General features: G+C 38.4%; 1 protein-coding gene across 1 annotated transcript in view; it reads left to right on the top strand.

Annotated features, from left to right (window-relative positions):
• Positions 1-18,620, top strand: part of LOC133642348 (protein tweety homolog 2-like) — a 146,274-nt gene that overhangs the window by 113,315 nt on the left and 14,339 nt on the right. The window contains exons 6-8 of the mRNA XM_062036482.1: positions 4,661-4,733; positions 10,135-10,204; positions 10,273-10,328. Of these exons, the coding sequence (XP_061892466.1) occupies positions 4,661-4,733; positions 10,135-10,204; positions 10,273-10,328 (199 nt within the window). The remainder of the gene's footprint in view (positions 1-4,660; positions 4,734-10,134; positions 10,205-10,272; positions 10,329-18,620) is intronic.

The following is an 18,620-nucleotide window of genomic DNA, read 5'->3' as shown; positions in this document are numbered from 1 at the left end:
TTTGGATTGCCAGCTTTGCACAGATACAAAAATACCACTTCAGCACAATTGACAATAATTTATAGCAACGGCCCTTAAGCATAGAGTTAGTGTGATAATATATACATCATTATTCTAACAGAAGGCCATTCTAAAACCTTCATTCCCGCTTTTCCCGAAATTTTGGGAAATTCCCATTGAAATCAATGGGACATTCTTCAAAGTTCCACAACTCCCACATTGTTCATCTGATTCAAACTGTTCCAACTTCAAAATATTCAGCCTGTTTGGGAATGTTTGTTCTCTACTTCAACAATTCTAAAAAAAAATCCAGGATTTCAATTCAAGTTCAGCATTGGAGTATTCACACACAATTCCGTCTGGAATTGCCTCATCTAGTTAACTGTTATTATCTGGTTACTTTCTGCTGGTTAATAACTTCTGTTAAAATCTGGGGACGGCGTGGCACGGTTGTGAGAGTGGCCGTGCCAGCAACCTGAGGGTTCCTGGTTCGATCTCCACCTTCTACCGACCTAGTCACGTTTGCTGTGTCCTTGAGCGAGACACTTCACCCTTGCTCCTGATGGGTGGTGGTGAAGGCCTTGCATGGCAGCTCCTGCCATCAGTGTGCGAATGTGTGTGTGAATGGGTGAATGTGGAAATAGTGTCAAAGCGCTTTCAGTACCTGGGGGGTAGAAAAAAACTATACAAGTATAACCCATTTACCATTATAACTTCCTGTGTTTAGAATCACTTCATGTCCTGGTTTTTAAGAAAAAAACTCAACCCAATTAGATACAATGAGAAACCTTGGAGGGGATCGCAGGAGTGGTCAAACATTCAACCAGAAGCTTGCCAGAAGCTCGTGGATGGCTGCCAAAAGCGCCTTATTGCAGTGAAACTTGCCAAATATTAACATTGCTGTACTTACTTATTATACTTTTGACCCAGCAGATTTGGTCACATTTTCAGTAGACCCATGATAAATTCATAAAAGAACCAAACTCCGTGAATGTTTTTTTTGTGACCAACAAGTATGTGCTTCAATTCCAAGTCCTGACTTAAACGTGTGGACAATGCTGAAGAAACAAGTCCATGTCAGAAAACCAACACATTTAGCTGAACTGCACCAATTATGTCAAGAGGAGTGGTCAAACATTCAAGCAGAAGCTTGCCAGAAGCTTGTGGATGGCTACCAAAAGCGCCTTATTGCAGTGAAACTTGCCGAGGGACATGTAACCAAATATTAACATTGCTGTATGTATACTTTTGACCCAGCAGATTTGGTCACATTTTCAGTAGACCCATAATAAATTCATAAAATAACCAAACTCCATGAATGTTTTTTTGTGACCAATGTTGCGTCGACCAGCTCTTCCTCCCAGGGAATCTAAATTACTGGTCAATCCCAAGTTCTTTCGATGACATATATGCTGAGTAAGAAGGACCATCAAGACAGAATTGGAATATTTTCAAGTTTTACAAAAGCTTTAGGAGATCAGCTTAAGCAATACATTCATATCGGCTACTCTAGTTGATCTGTCATTCAAACGGAAAAGCCAACTCCTTGCACACAAAGAAAGCCCCCCCCCCCTCCCTCTCCCCCTCGCAATACTGATAACGAACAAGTGGGGGAGGTATTCACATTCCAATGGTTAAGACACTAAACAGGCATCTGAGGAGAAAAAGAAAAACTGGTAGAATATACAAAGGAAAAGTACTAGCTGCTCCAAACATGGCTATGAATAGAGAAATAACTCTTAGTATGTGCTCCAATCACTCTATCACGAAAAAAATAAGAGTTGTAGAAATTATTGGAAACTCAAGACAGCCATGACATTATGTCCTTCACAAGTGTATGTAAACTTTTGACCACGACTGTACGTCATAGTGGTCCTATTGTGAGGTAGCATCTAATTGAACTTCGAGGCGATGCCATAATATCGTTTTTGGTTTAGTCCAGGGGTGTCCAAAGCAAAATACGATAAAAAAAAACATAAAAAGTGGTATAAAAGAGCAAACAGGTGAAATGTAACAAGACGATGTTGCAATTTTGACTCTAATAACACAAAGCTGCCATGCAGGTTGTTTCTTTCTTTAAAAAATAATAATGCATCAAAATCGATGTCATTATGAATTATTGACCTATTCAAGGCTCCAATTACGTCACATTGAATATTCCACTTTTAGATATTTTTTGGGGAAAATGTTTGCATATTTTGTATTTTGTTTGCCATTTAATAAACAAAGTTGTTTTTTTTGTTTAGTTTTTTTAAAGAAGGGCCTAGAACGAACAAACGAAAAACATAAACAACAATAAAACTTATAATTGACGGATGGATCTGAAGTTGATCTTGAGACTATTGTGTTAAAAGTAAAAACAAATTATTATTTTTTTTTTTTAAACTTTACTGAACATGACCCTTTTGGATGCCCAATAATTTTAAGTGGGACTTTTTTTTTTTTTTTTAAATGTCATTGCTCAAAAATAATAATGAATCAATGTTGTTATGAGTTATTGACCTTTTTAAGGCTCCAATTATTATATAATCTCAAATATTCCACTTTAAAATTTTATTGGGGGAAAATATTGCATATGTTGTGTTTTTTCCATTAAAAAAAACGGGCTTTCTTTGACAAAAAGGACACACAACTTACATCTTTAAAAACGTTATATTGACAGATAGACCTAATGTTGATCTACGGCAGGGGTCACCAACCTTTTTGAAACCAAGAGCTACTTCTTGGGTACTGATTAATGCGAAGGGCTACCAGTTTGATACACACTTAAATAAATTGCCAGAAATAGCCAATTTGCTCAATTTACCTTTAACTCTATGCTATTAGTAATAATTAATGATATTTACACTTAATTGAACGGTTTAAAAGAGAAGAAAACACCAAAAAAATGACAATTAAATTTTGAAACATAGTTTATCTTCAATTTTGACTCTTTAAAATTCAAAATTCAACCGAAAAAAAGAAGACAAAAACTAGCTAATTCGAATCTTTTTGAAAAAATTCAAAAAAGAATTTATGGAACATCATTAGTAATTTTTCCTGATTAAGATTAATTTTAGAATGTTGATGACATGTTTTAAATAGCTTAAAATCCAATCTGCACTTTGTTAGAATATATAACAAATTGGACCAAGCTATATTTCTAACAAAGACAAATCATTATTTCTTCTAGATTTTCCAGAACAAAAATTTTAAAAGAAATTCAAAAGACTTTGAAATAAGATTTAAATTTGATTCTACAGATTTTCTAGATTTGCCAGAATAATTTTTTTGAATTTTAATCATAATAAGTTTGAAGAAATATTTCACAAATATTCTTCGTTGAAAAAACAGAAGCTAAAATGAAGAATTAAATTAAAATGTATGTATTATTCTTTACACAAAAAATTTTTTTTACTTGAACATTGATTTAAATTGTCAGGAAAGAAGAGGAAGGAATTTAAAAGGTAAAAAGGTATATGTGTTTAAAAATCCTAAAATCATTTGTAAGGTTGTATTTTTTCTCTAAAATTGTCTTTCTGAAAGTTATAAGAAGCAAAGTAAAAAAAAATTATGAATTTATTCAAACAAGTGAAGACCAAGTCTTTAAAATATTTTCTTGGATTTTCAAATTCTATTTGAGTTTTGTCTCTCTTAGAATTAAAAATGTCGGGCAAAGCGAGACCAGCTTGCTAGTAAATAAATACAATTTAAAAAATAGATGCAGCTCACTGGTAAGTGCTGCTATTTGAGCTATTTTTAGAACAGGCCAGCGGGCTACTCATCTGGTCCTTACGGGCTACCTGGTGCCCGCGGGCACCGCGTTGGTGACCCCTGATCTACAGATTTAAACCTTGAATAATAATAAAAAATACTGAATAATGACACATTTTAAATATTTTTGGGACCAAAACCCTTCGGGGTCCCCGGAATCAAGCCTGAGTGGAGGCCTGAATGTATATTTTTTATTGTTTTTTAAAATAAAAAATATCAAAATGGCCCCGGCTTGCTTGGATTTTTCAGTGTGCGGCCCTCAGTGGAAAAAGTTTGGACACCCCTGGCTTAGTCCTTCCGAGAGGGGGAAAAAAAAAAAAGGTGCAATATTTTAGAACCGATGTGTTGTTCTCTTTGTCGCCGTTCTACTTATGCATTCAGACAATGCTCAAAGAAAAACAGGATGACAGGGATGATGGATTGCCCGGCACACAATCCAGACTTCCTATCACATTTGGCCAATTTAGCACCCCGCCTATGTGTTGATGCTAACAGACGATACTCCAGCTTCCTCCTCCTCATCCCTCCTCTGATGGCTTCCACTAATGCCTATTGATCGGGCACCCGGGCAGGATGAGGCTGCTGCTCCCTTAACTAATTATTAAGTGCTCTCAGACTTCTTTATTGCTGCTTTCAAGGAGGTCTGAGGAGTCAGCCGAGAAGCCGATCGTAGCTTCTATGCATCCATTAAGGGGAGGGGAGGCTTGTTTGTTTTTTTTTGGTGCTTTTATCTCGCTGAGAGTCGTCCATGACGTGCTTTCTTAGCCTTTAATTAATGCCCCAAAAGGTGTCAGATAACACAACAGGCCTTAAAGTGGTCCATGTGACAGCCATGGTTGTTTTTCCCTAATTGTGTTTATCATGTTCAAAACAAACACCACTATGATCACGACCGTTCTCTTCACAGAATAATAGTCTTCGTGGCGCTGTCTGTGGTCCTGAGCTGGGCCTCACTGGGAGCCGTCACGGCAACAGCTGTGGTGAGTCTATTTTTTGTCTTGTTATTTCCCCCCCCCAATTTAAGAAGTTTCTTATTTTATCTCCTGGCATTTATCTGTGTTTTGGCAAAAGCTGATTATAAGCCTTTTGGGTTAATCACACTTGTAAACAACGCTCTCCAGCTTTAATTACTCCTCTAAAAAAAATTGCGCTCGCCATAAATCCTCCTCGCTGACTGCGCGGCGTGCTGCACGTGGAGGCTTACCGTGCTAATGACGACCCCGCATTTAGGACACAGTCAGGGGTACAAAGAGAGAGGACCCCCCTTTTGCTTGTAGTATCCTTTCTGTTTCCTGGAGGCACCCTGGAATCGGAGGATTATCTTTAAGGATTAGACAGCTGGACAGCTGCAGGGGAGCTGAAATGTACTGCGGACAGCTGCTGTCATTGAAGGCATCACTTTTCAGCACATTACAGCGACAGTGGTGGTCACTTGTAAAGTTTGAGTTTCCAGTCATTTCTACAACTCTTATTTTTTTGTCATAGAGTGATTGGAGCACATACTTGTTGGTCACAAAAAAACATTCATGGAGTTTGGTTCTTTTATGAATTTATCATGGGTCTACTGAAAATGTGACCAAATCTGCTGGGTCAAAAGTATTAATATTTGCTTACATGTCCCTTGGCAAGTTCCACTGCAATAAGGCGCTTTTGGTAGCCATCCACAAGCTTCTGGTTGAATTTTTGACCACTCCTTTTGACAAAATTGGTGCAGTTCAGCTAAATGTGTTGGTTTTCTGACATGGACTTGTTTCTTCAGCATTGTCCACACGTTTAAGTCAGGCCGTTCTAAAACCTTAATTCTAGCCTGATTTAGCCATTCCTTTACCACTTTTGACGTGTGTTTGGGGTCATTGTCCTGTTGGAACACCCAACTGCGCCCAAGACCCAACCTCCGGGCTGATGATTTTAGGTTGTCCTGAAGAATTTGGAGGTAATCCTCCTTTTTCATTGTCCCATTTACTCTCTGTAAAGCACCAGTTCCATTGGCAGCAAAACAAGCCCAGAGCATAATACTACCACCACCATGCTTGACAGTAGGAGTGGTGTTCCTGGGATTAAAAGCCTCACCTTTTCTCCTCCAAACATATTGCTGGGTATTGTGGCCAAACAGCTCAATTTTTGTTTCATCTGACTACAGAAATTTCCTCCAGAAGATCTTATCTTTGTCCATGTGATTTTAGAAAACCCAACACATTTAGCTGAACTGCACCAATTTTGTCAAGAGGAGTGGTCAAAAATTCAACCAGAAGCTTGTTTTTTTTTCCTATCGTTCACAATCATTATGAAAGACATGACGAAGGATGTGATTTTTTTTTAAATACATTCTAAATATTAAATAAATGCGATAAAAAGTCTGCTTACAATCAAGCCAATGGGAGCCGTTAAATTCTGCCCATAGAGCCCCCAAAAAAACAATGTTTAATCACGCTTCAAATAAAATCAAGCCTATTGTTCATGGTAATGAGCCAGTCCATTTTGGATTGTTTGCTAATATCTCAACCTTTCAGTCTTTTCATCAAGTTTGCTACTCCAACATTTAACGATGTGGAACAAAGAAAAATACAACTAAACTAAGAATCAACAGAAGAACATTGATTTTCAGTTCTACTCATAATTTGCATCTTTAAACTCTTTTGTCAAGAGGAGTGGTCAAAAACTCAACCAGAAGCTTGTGGATGGCTACCAAAAGCGCCTTATTACAGTGAAACTTGCCAAGGGACATGTAAGCAAATATTAACATTGCTGTATGTATACTTTTGGTCACATTTTCAGTAGACCCATAATAAATTCATAAAAGAACCAAACTTCATGAATGTTTTTTGTGACCAACAAGTATGTGCTCCAATCACTCTATCACAAAAAAATAAGAGTTGTACAAATGATTGGAAACTCAAGACAGCCATGACATTATGTTCTTTACAAGTGTATGTAAACTTTTGACCACGACTGTATATTGGACATCATTTTGGGTGTTTTGTCGACAATGCAATCTGGACAGTTTCTCCAATGTGCTTCACTCTAGCACAGGGGTGTCAAAGTCATTTTAGCTCAGGGGCCGCATGGAGAAAAATATTTGTGCACGTGCATGGCATTAAAAATAAAAAAAACAACTTCAGATTGTTTTTTTTTGTCTTACTTTGGCCAAAAATAGAACAAACACATTCTGAAAATATTACAATAAATATATAGAAAAAAATACCCGGCGGCGGTAAAGTTTAGGTCAAGTTTAGATCATCATTACATTTTAGAGCGTTTCTTTTATTCAACATGTTTGTCTTTTTTTAAGATCCATATGCAGAGTATTACAGGGTCTTTAAGTTTTTAAGGTTGCAGGCCAAACTACGAAAAACATAGAAAAAAAATACCGGCGGGGGTAAAGTTTAGATCCATGAAGGAAAGAAGAAAGTGAATGAATGTTTATAACTGAATACATGCATTAAAATTAGTTTTCTATTGCAGGGTTTCCCACACATTCATTTATTTGTGGCGGCCCGCCACGAAAGAATTACGTCCGCCACAAATATAAAAAAAATAAAAAAAATTTAAAAAAATAAATAATTTTTTTTTGTTTTGTTTTGTTTTGTTTTGTCCTCTCTCATCGGCTGTTCAGATTTACTTTACAAAAGAGAAGTGTAGGATACTTCTCTTGTTGCCTTATTTGTATTTGGCTTTATTAAATGTATTTATATTAGAAACACAACATGTGTATATAACAAGGGGTGCAAAGTCTGCAGGCAGTAGGAAACACATGGTTAAGTGTAGGGAATAAAACTGATGGCAGTCTTAAGTTCAAGATTTTTGGAGCTCTTTGTTCAGTGGATCAGATGTTTGATGAAGCTCTGTGTCTATCTACCACCACTACTGTTTTCTGTTTATTTGTTACTGACTGTGGCAGGACACCTCTGCCTCTGTTTCACTTTATGTTGCTGGTAAATAATATGGTTGTAGTAGTAGGCTAAAGTGAAATTATTTAGTATGCACTAATTAAAGGGGCAGAGCTTTAAGAGACATTTTAGCTTTTATATTTTATAAGATATATTTTTTGCAAGAACCACAATTAATAAATATATTTCAGTGAATAACTTATTGTTCAAATCTGTATATAAATATGTACATAAAGTGTTGTAATTATATTGTAAAATGGATGGATGGATGGATGGATGGATGGATGGATGGATGGATGGATGGACGTTTAAAACAAAACTGTTATTATTAATTAGTAAGTATACATTTTTTTAGCCTTTTTAGAGAAAATCAAATCATTGTAGTAAATTATGCAAATTACTCGATGATGTCATGGTGACCACGCCCATAGCCTCGCCCCCACCGCCACAGGTATCTTGGCAGTTTATGGGAAACACTCTATTGTATTATTTTTTTTAATGAATAAAGTAACGTTCATTACAACCTTTTTCCAAAACACAATATAGAATGTGAGATATAACAGGATAATGCATACATTTATCATTTATTTTTAAAACGGTTACAACAATTTACTGTGGCACCCCATTTTTATGACTTGAAAACGGTTAAAAAACTTGCAAAAAAAAGTTAGCATGTGTCACAATACTAAGTTGTATGACTCTGTTACACTGTAAATATTTAAATGGTAAATGGTCGGTATTTATATAGCGCTTTAATATACCTGGAATGATACCCAAAGCGAGGGTGAAGTGCCTTGCCCAAGGACACAATGGCCCTGACTAGAATGACGGAAGCGGGAATCAAACCTGGAACCCTCAAGTTGCTGGCACACCACTGTAATAATCTTGTTTCCATGCACAAAATAAACAAAAATAAATCATATTAGTACATAGTTTGACTAATCTGCCAAATCCACTCCATAATTTAACTCCACATACGGATATGCTTAAGGTCGTATGTTCATACAAATGTTTTAAATTTAATCGTTGCACCCCATAATGATATAGGATGCAGAGAAGGGGTAGAATTAAATAAGCTCTTTTTTTATTCCTTCTCCTTTTCAGACATGTCGAATCGTATAAACATGATGAACTTCAGTGTAACCTCCCTAATCATGTTTAAATAAATCATTACTAAAGTACACAACCCAAAACCAGTGAAGTTGGCACGTTGTGTAAATGGTAAATAAAAACAGAATACAATGATTTGCAAATCCTGTTCAACTTATATTCAATTGAATAGACTGCAAAGACAAGATATTTAATGTTCGAAAGGAGAAACTTAATTTTTTTTTTGCAAATAATCATTAACTTAGAATTTAATGGCAGCAACACGTTGCAAAAAAGTTGGCACAGGGGCCTTTTTACCACTGTGTTACATGGCCTTTCCTTTTAACAACACTCAGTAAACGCTTGGGAACTGAGGAGACACATTTTTGAAGCTTTTCAAGTGGAATTCTTTCCCATTCTTGCTTGATGTACAGCTTAAGTTGTTCAACAGTCCGGGGTCTCTGTTGTGGTATTTTAGGCTTCATAATGTGCCACACAGGTCTGGACTAAAGGCAGGCCAGTCTAGTACCCGCACTCTTTTACAATGAAGCCACACTGTTGTTGAGTTGAGTTTGAGTTTATTTCGAACATGCAAGCATACAACATGATACATCACAATTTCCAGTTTCTCTTTTCAACATGTTTGAAAAGGAGTAAGAAGAAGCAGAGCTTATTTAATCCTACCCCTTTTCTTTTACATAACGGTTGCTAAAACTTTTGTTCACTTCCTGTTCTCTCTTTATTCACAATATACTCCATAAGTAATCACAATAAAAAATAAATAATAATTGGTGAAGTAAGTCATATTTCATATGATGAGATAAGTAAGATTATTTTGAGAATGAAAGAATGGATGGATGAAATAAATTCACGTATTGTAACACGTGGCTTGGCATCGTCTTGCTGAAATAAGCAGGGGCGTCCAAATACGTGTTTGATGAGCATTCCTCAACTTTCTCTGTCTTTTTTGCCACTTGTGCCAGTTTTTTTGAAACATGTTGCAGGCATCAAATTCCCAATGAGCTAGTATTTGCAAAAAATAACAACGTTTTCCAGTTTGAACGTTAAGTATCTTGTCTTTGCGGTCTTTTCAATTGAATATAGGTTGAAAAGGATTTGCAAATCATTGTATTTTGTTTTTATTTACGATTTACACAGCCTGCCAACTTCACTGGTTTTGGGTTTTGTAAAAGCAACAATGGCCTAATAAATGCCTGGTACTCTATGTAGTTGAGTAAATAAGAGTTACGCCACTGACACAAACATAATCCTTGCGGACATGTTTCTGAAGAACATGAATATATTTTTACAGCGTTAATGGGCCAGCAAAGCGTGACTTGTTCTAAAGCGATCAATAAGGTTGGCTGCCGTACATAAATCAGTTGTTTGCATCTCTCCCACACAGGGCACCAGCGACTTCTGCGTGTCTCCTGACAAGTTTATCGTCAACCAAACCAAAAATTTCCTGACTGCAGGTAATATCTGCTAATACATTATGCATATTGTCATTGCACATGAACTAAACCGTCTCCTTCTCTTGCAGACGTCGCACATTACTATCTGTTCTGCAGTTCCAATCTGCCCAATCCTTTCCAACAGGTATAGACATCCACTTTTTTCTTTTTAAACTCTCACACTTTGCAACCACCACACTGATATAATTACTCTAGTGAAGATCTGGGGGGGGGGGGGAAATATACTCTCATTGCATAATCTCTGTCTTGGGGGCAAGCTCATAAGATGCATGATTTATTCATTGACTGTTATTATAGCTTGCATGATGACAGCTACTGTACACACAGGGGGAAAACAACAACACACTTACAGGCTAATTGCCATGTACTTGAAATGCAGATGTTTTTAAATGAGGGCATGGGAAATAAACACGTTTGACGAGCAATAACTCATTTTCAAAATATTGGATTATTATTATTATTTTAAAATTGTTAACCTGTAACATGGAAGAGAGTACACTGGTTGGTTGACTGGTGCAGAACCAACAACCTGGTCCTGAACGTCAACAAGACCAAGGAGATCATTGTCGACTTCTGGAGGCACCAGTCCAGCCACACTCCACTGTTCATCAGCGGCCCAGCAGTGGAGATCGTAAGCAGCACCAAGTTCCTGGGGGTGCAGATATCTGACAACATGACCTGGTCCCTACACCTACTTTCACCCACTTTTTGCGTCGGGTGAAAAGAGCACAGCTCCCTCCCCCCTCATTCTCACCACATTCTACAGAGGCACTATATAGAGCCTGCTGACCAACAGCATCTCTGTCTGGACTGGAGCCTGCAGTGCGTCAGACTGGAAGTCTCTGCAGAGAGTGGTGAGGACGGCGGAAAAGATCATCAGGACTCCTCTTCCTCCTATCCAGAAAATCGCAAAAAGCCGCTGCCTGACCAGGGCTCAGAAAATCTGCAGAGACTCCTCCCACCCCCACCAAGGAATGTTTTCACTGCTGGACTCTGGAAAGAGGTTCCGCAGCCTCCGTAGCAGAACCTCCAGGTTCTGTAACAGCTTCTTCCCTCAGGCCATAAAACTCTTAAACGCATCATAATAATCCCCTCAATTCCCCCCAAAAACAGATTAACGCACTGGAATATAAAGACAATATAACATATATCCGTAAACGTGGATGCATATGCAAAAGTTCAATATATTTATCTGTACAGTAATATATTTATTTATATCTGCACATTATTGCTCTTTTATTATGCACTACAACGAGCTAATGCAACAAAATGTTGTTCTTATCTGTACTGTAAAGTTAAAATTTCAATGACAATAAAGGAAGTCTAAGTCTACCATCAGTAAGTATTGAGACACAGAGAAGGGGTATACATCCATCCATCCATCTTCTTCTGCTTATCCGAGGTCCGAGCCCAGACTTCCCTCTCCCCAGCCACTTCGTCCAACTCCTACCCGGGGGATCCCGAGGCGTTCTCAGGCCAGTAGGAAGACATAGTCTTTCCAACGTGTCCTGGGTCTTCCCCGTGGCCTCCTACCGGTCGGACGTGCCCTAAACACGTCCCTAGGGATGCGTTCGGGTGGCATCCTGACCAGATGCTCGAACCACCTCATCTGGCTCCTCTCGATGTGGAAGAGCAGTGGCTTGACTTTGTGCTCCTCCCGGATGACAGAGCTTCTCACCCTATCTCTAAGGGGGCTTGTACCCATGAACTTGTCCTTTTGGTCATAACCCAAAGCTCATGACCATAGGTGAGGATGGGAACGTAGATCGACCGGTAAATTGAGAGCTTTGCCTTCCGGCTCAGCTCCTTCTTCACCACAACAGATCGATACAGCGTCCGCATTACTGAAGATGTCGCCTGTCGAGAACCATGGACTCTGACTTGGAGGTGCTGATTCTCATCCCAGTCGCTTCACACTCGGCTGCGAACCGATCCAGTGAGAGCTGAAGATCCTGGCCAGATGAAGCCATCAGGACCACATCATCTGCAAATAGCAGAGACCTAATCCTGCAGCCACCAAACTGGATCCCCTCAACGCTCTGACTGCGCCTAGAAATTATGTCCATAAAAGTTATGGACAGAATCTGTGACAAAGGGCAGCCTTGGCGGAGTCCGACCTTCCATGGAAACATGTCCGACTTATGCGGACCAAGCTCTGACACTGATCATACAAGGAGCGGACCGCCACAATCAGACAGTCCGATACCTCATACTCTCTGAGCACTCCCCACAGGACCTCCCGAGGGACACGGTCGAATGCCTTCTCCAAGTCCACAAAGCACATGTAGACTGGTTGGGCAAACTCCCATGCACCCTCAAGGACCCTTACCACCTTACCTTTACCATGAATTGATTTATGTGGACCCCGACTTAAACAAGTTGAAAAACTTTTTCGGGTGTTACCATTTAGTGGTCAATTGTACGGAATATGTACTGTACAGTACAATCTACTAATAAAAGTTTCAATCAATCAATCAAAACCCTGCCGAGAGAAAAGAGTTAGTCCACAGTTCCACGACCAGGACGAAAGCCACACTATTTCCTCCTGAATCCGAGGTTCGACTATCCGGCGTAACCTCCTCTCCAGTACTCCCGAATAGATTTTAGAGAAGGGGTAGTGTAAAGAAATTCAGCATTTTCCTACCTATTTTTTCACACATTGTCTAAGTGTAAACGTGATGTGCTTCGTTTTAGTACCGCGATACTAATGAATCATAATCGGTACTATACCGCCTCTGAAAAGTACCGGTCCGCAACTCCACCGCACCCCCGTCGTCGTCACATCGTGTCATTGCTGGTTTACGAGCAGAGGAGCATGTTCGGCAGCGCACAATCACAGAGTACTTACAAGCAGACACAGTGTGTAGACAGAAAAGGGAGAACGGACGCATTTTGGCTTAAAAAACTAACGATAAAGGTGAAGTTATAACACTGAAACGCCCTCAGGAAGAGGTGCTTTAAGACATGGCTAGCTAGCTAGCGGCTAAAGTCCAGACCCAGTCTGCAGTATTTTAGCTACTTCTAAATCACTAATCCTCGCCTCCATGGCGACAAATAAAGTAAGTTTCTTACAAGTATCATCCCTGCAGGACGAGGAATAGCTAAACATGTTTCACTACACACCGTAGCTCACCGGCGTCACAATGTAAACAAACACCATTGGTGGATCTACACCTAACATCCACTGTAATGATACCAAGTACAGGAGCGTATCTATTCAATATTACTATGATTATGTCGATATTTTTTTCCGTTTAAAAAAAAATGTACATTATGTTTATAAACTCAGGAAATATGTCCCTGGACACATGAGGACTTTGAATATGACCAATGTATGATCCTGTAACTACTTGGTATCGGATTGATACCCAAATTTGTGGTATCATCCAAAACTAATGTAAAGTATCAAACAACAGAAGAATAAGTGATTATTACATTTTAACAGAATTGTAGATAGAACATGTTAAAAGCGAAAGTAATATTCAATATTACTATGATTATGTCGATATTTTTTTCCGTTTAAAAAAAAAAGTACATTATGTTTATAAACTCAGGAAATATGTCCCTGGACACATGAGGACTTTGAATATGACCAATGTATGATCCTGTAACTACTTGGTATCGGATTGATACCCAAATTTGTGGTATCATCCAAAACTAATGTAAAGTATCAAACAACAGAAGAATAAGTGATTATTACATTTTAACAGAAGTGTAGATAGAACATGTTAAAAGTGAAAGTAAGCATATATTAACAGTAAATGAACAAGTAGATTAATTATTCATTTTCTACCACTTGTCCTTAATAATTTTGACAAAATAATAGAATGGAAAAATGACACAATATGTTACTGCATATGTCAGCAGCTAAATTAGGAGCCTTTGTTTGTTTACTTACTAATAAAAGACAAGTTGTCTTGTATGTTCACTATTTTATTTAAGGACAAACTTGTAATAAGAAACATATGTTTAATGTACCCTAAGATTTTTTTGTCAAAATAAAGCCAGTAATGCCATTTTTTGTGGTCCCCTTTATTTAGAAAAGTACCGAAAAGTATCGAACTAATTTTGGTACCGGTATCGGGACAACACCAGTTGGAACTAAACTACATTTTTACCATTACCGTCCTTTATCATCTGCACTAGCTGTGTTTGCGCCCCGCTGCCTTGTGGGTTAGTCTGGGAAGACATAAGGCTAGGGGAGCACACCCTGAGAGAAAAGCAAGTGCTGGTAGGCGCACCATAGGCGGTCCTCCGACAGACCGGAGCTCCGGCAGCCTCCTGCAGCTGTGAGGAGGTGCCGGTCGTCCTGGGTTTCCCTTGCCACCGGATACAGCTCCCCACAGCGAAGAAGTGACGTTGGAGTCTGCGCGTCTACCTCTTCGTAAAAGACCTCAACGGTGGAGTGGTTGCATAGAAGCTCCACAATGGTCGCAAAGGCGGAAGAAGGCTGCAGCAAAGATGGGCGCCCAATTGTCTCGGTCTCCATGCCTTTGGACCCTGGCCTTCTCTTTGCCAAGGACAGTGTGGTGGCTGTCTGCACTGCAAAAAGTCAGTGTTCAAAAACAAGAAAAAAACATACAAAAATCAGGGGTATTTTATTTGAACTAAGCAAAATTATCTGCCAATAGAACAAGAAAATTTGGCTTGTCAAGACTTTCCAAAACAAGTAAAATTAGCTAACCTCAATGAACCCCAAAATACCTTAAAATAAGTATATTCTCACTAATAACAAGTGCACTTTTCTTGGTAGAAAAAAAAAGAGACCTTTTTGCTCAATGTGTTGACAAATATTCTTAAATTAAGTAAATGCTAGTGCCATTATCTTGACATAATGATATGCGCTCGGCATTACATTTCTTGAAACCAGCAAACTTATACTAAAAACTAATTTATTGTTCTGAATGGAAAGGCAACAAGGCAACCGCTTGTTACTCTCGGGGTCTCCTAGCCGCTCAGGCAAATCATATTGTCTAAAAATGCATTTTTCCATCGATAACATGACATCATCGCGCCAAGTGCGTGCTCTTTCAGTCAATTAGTTTGCATATATACAGCCCGGCCCCCGGCCAAAAATGTTTTAATTGTAATTTTGAAGAATTTACCTGAATGTGCATGAACTATTTCTGTTCAAAATTGTCAGAAATGTCACATGTTAAATGTTTAAATATTAACTGTCAGTTTACTGTACTGTGCCAACTGTACTACTACATGAGTACATATTTTCTATTGTTTCATTGAAAATAAAACAGCAAAATCCATTTGGCTGTCATCTGTTTTAATTATGAGACACGATTGTGTCAAAGTCATGATTTTTTTTTTTTCATGCTTGAAATAAGAAATGATTACTTTAAAAAAGTAGTTTTATACTTGTGAGTGTTGATGACACAGCTTTGCAACAGTTGATATTCTAGTTTCAAGCATGTTTTACTCAATATAGGTCATCAAATCTCAGCAACAAGCTGTAATATCTTACTGAGATCATTTAGGACCAAAACCCTTAAAGGCCTACTGAAAGCCACTACTACCGACCACGCAGTCTGATAGTTTATATATCAATGATGAAATCTTAACATTGCAACACATGCCAATACGGCCGGGTTAACTTATAAAGTGCAATTTTAAATTTCCCGCCACACTTCCGGTTGAAAACGTCTAGATATGATGACGTATGCGCGTGACGTAAACGGTTGATAGAAGTATATTTAATACAATACAAAAAAGCTCTGTTTTGATTTCAAAATTCCACAGTATTCTGGACATCTGTGTTGGTGAATCTTTTGCAATTTGTTTAATGAACAATGGAGACTGCAAAGAAGAAAGTTGTAGGTGGGATCGGTGTATTAGCGGCGGACTACAGCAACACAGCCAGGAGGACAGAGATGGATAGCAGACGCGCTAGCCGCCGAACTCGCCTTAACTTCCTCCGTCTCGCCGACCGCATCTGTGATCGGGTGAAGTCCTTCGTCGCACCGTCGATCGCTGGAATGCAGGTGAGCACGGGTGTTGATGAGCAGATGAGGGCTGGCTGGCGTAGGTGGATAGCTAGTGTTTTTAGCATAGCTCTGTGTGGTCCGGTTGCTAAGTTAGCTTCAATGGCGCCGTTAGCAACAGCATTGTTAACCTTCGCCAGGCTGGAAAGCATTAACCGTGTAGTTACATGTCCAGGGTTTAATAGTATTGTTGATCTTCTGTTTATCTTTCCATTTAGGGATTTATTTATTTTGTTTCTATATGCAGCTAAGCACGATGCTATCACGTTAGCTCCGTAGCTAAAGTGTTTCGTCGATGTATTGTCGTGGAGATAAAAGTCACTGTGAATGTCCATTTCGCGTTCTCGACTCTCATTTTCAAGACGATATAGTATCCGAGGTGGTTTAAAATACAAATCCGTGATCCACAATAGAAAAAGGAGAGAGTGTGGATTCCAATGAGCCAGCTTGTACCTAAGTTACGGTCAGAGCGAAAAAAGATATGTCTTGCACTGCATTCTAGTCCTTCACTCTAATGTTCCTCATCCACAAATCTTTCATCCTCGCTCAAATTAATGGGGTAATCTTCGCTTTCTCGGTCCGAATCCCTCTAGCTGTATTGAAAACAATAGGAAAATGTGAGGAGCCTGTCAACTGACTACGTCACGCTACTTCCGGTAGGGGCAAGGCTTTTTTTTTATCAGATACCAAAAGTTGCGATCTTTATCGTCGTTGTTCTCTACTAAATCCTTTCAGCAAAAATATGGCAATATCGCGAAATGATCAAGTATGACACATAGAATGGATCTGCTATCCCGGTTTAAATTTAAAAAAATCATTTCAGTAGGCCTTTAAAACAAGTAAAACACTCTAACATAAAATCTGCTTAGTGAGAAGAAGTATCTTATCCGACTGAAAATAAGCAAATATCACCCTTATTTGAGATATTTAATTTTACTTAGATTTCAGTTTTTGCAGTGTAGGCGTTCTCCTGAAGGCAGACCCACCAACGGGAGGACAATCATACTCGTTTCGAGTGATCGCCGACGACAAGCTGTGTTTGCATTTAAACCGACAACCTCCTGGCAGAGATTTTCTCCCGACAAAAACCCGGTATTCAGCCGGAGCTGGAGGCCACGCCCCCTCCAGCTCAATGCGGACCTGAGACTGAGTGTGGACAGCCTGTTCTCACGTCCGCTTTCCCACAATATAAACAGCTTGCCTTGCCCAATGACGTCATAACATCTAGGGCTTTTAGAGAGTAGAGTGCACAACTGCGCACACAACAAGGAGACGAAGCAGAAGAACGAGGAAATTACAGACATGGCGACGCCGTCGACGAGCAAGATGAAGAAATACGCTTGCAAGTTCCAAAACGAATGGAAACAAGAATTTCAGTTCATCCAGGACAGTTCGAAGGGGAAGGTGTATGCTGCCTGTAAATTTTGTAGAACAGACTTCTCCATTGAACACGGTGGCCGAAATGATGTACTCATCATGAACGGAGGAGTTAAACAGGACAATACTGCCATCTAATGGATAGCCACCGGAACACTGAAATTCAAGTATTTATTTTATGTAAATAAAATAAATATATATATATATATATATATATATATATATATATATATATATATATATATATATATATATATATATATATATATATATATATATATATATATATATAGCTAGAATTCACTGAAAGTCAAGTATTTCATACATATATATATATATATATGAAATATATATGAAATACTCGAGTTGGTGAATTCTGAACGGAGAAGTTAAACAGGACAATACTGCCATCTAATGGATAGCCACCGGAACACTGAAATTCAAGTATTTATTTTATGTAAATAAAATAAATATATATATATATATATATATATATATATATATATATATATATATATATATATATATATATATATATATATATATATATATATATATATATATATATATATATATATATATATCTAGAATTCACTGAAAGTCAAGTATTTCATATATATATATATATATATATATATATATATATATATATATATATATATATATATATATATATATATATATATATATATATATATATATGAAATATATATGAAATACTCGAGTTGGTGAATTCTAGCTGTAAATAACCATGCCCCCAAACACGCCCCCCGCCCCCAACCACCCCCACCCCCCCACCCCCTACCCCCCACCTCCCGATATTGGAGGTCTCAAGGTTGGCAAGTATGATTTAACCCTTACATATTCATACGAAAAATCCATTCAGGGATTAATTGTGAAGGCGGTAAAGATAATCTCTGATCCAACGGCCCTGCTCGATAAAAGGAATCTATTGTTTTGCCGTAGGCATAATCCGTCTGGAAGTTACTGTCACTTTAAGCGCATTATTTAGCCTCGCTTAATTGTTTTTGATGGCATCCTTTAAT

The sequence above is a fragment of the Entelurus aequoreus genome, linkage group LG25 (assembly GCF_033978785.1).
Source record: "Entelurus aequoreus isolate RoL-2023_Sb linkage group LG25, RoL_Eaeq_v1.1, whole genome shotgun sequence".
NCBI classification, from domain to species: domain Eukaryota; kingdom Metazoa; phylum Chordata; class Actinopteri; order Syngnathiformes; family Syngnathidae; genus Entelurus; species Entelurus aequoreus.
Note: the sequence above shows the minus strand (reverse complement) of the source record. Positions and strands in the feature narration are given on the sequence as shown.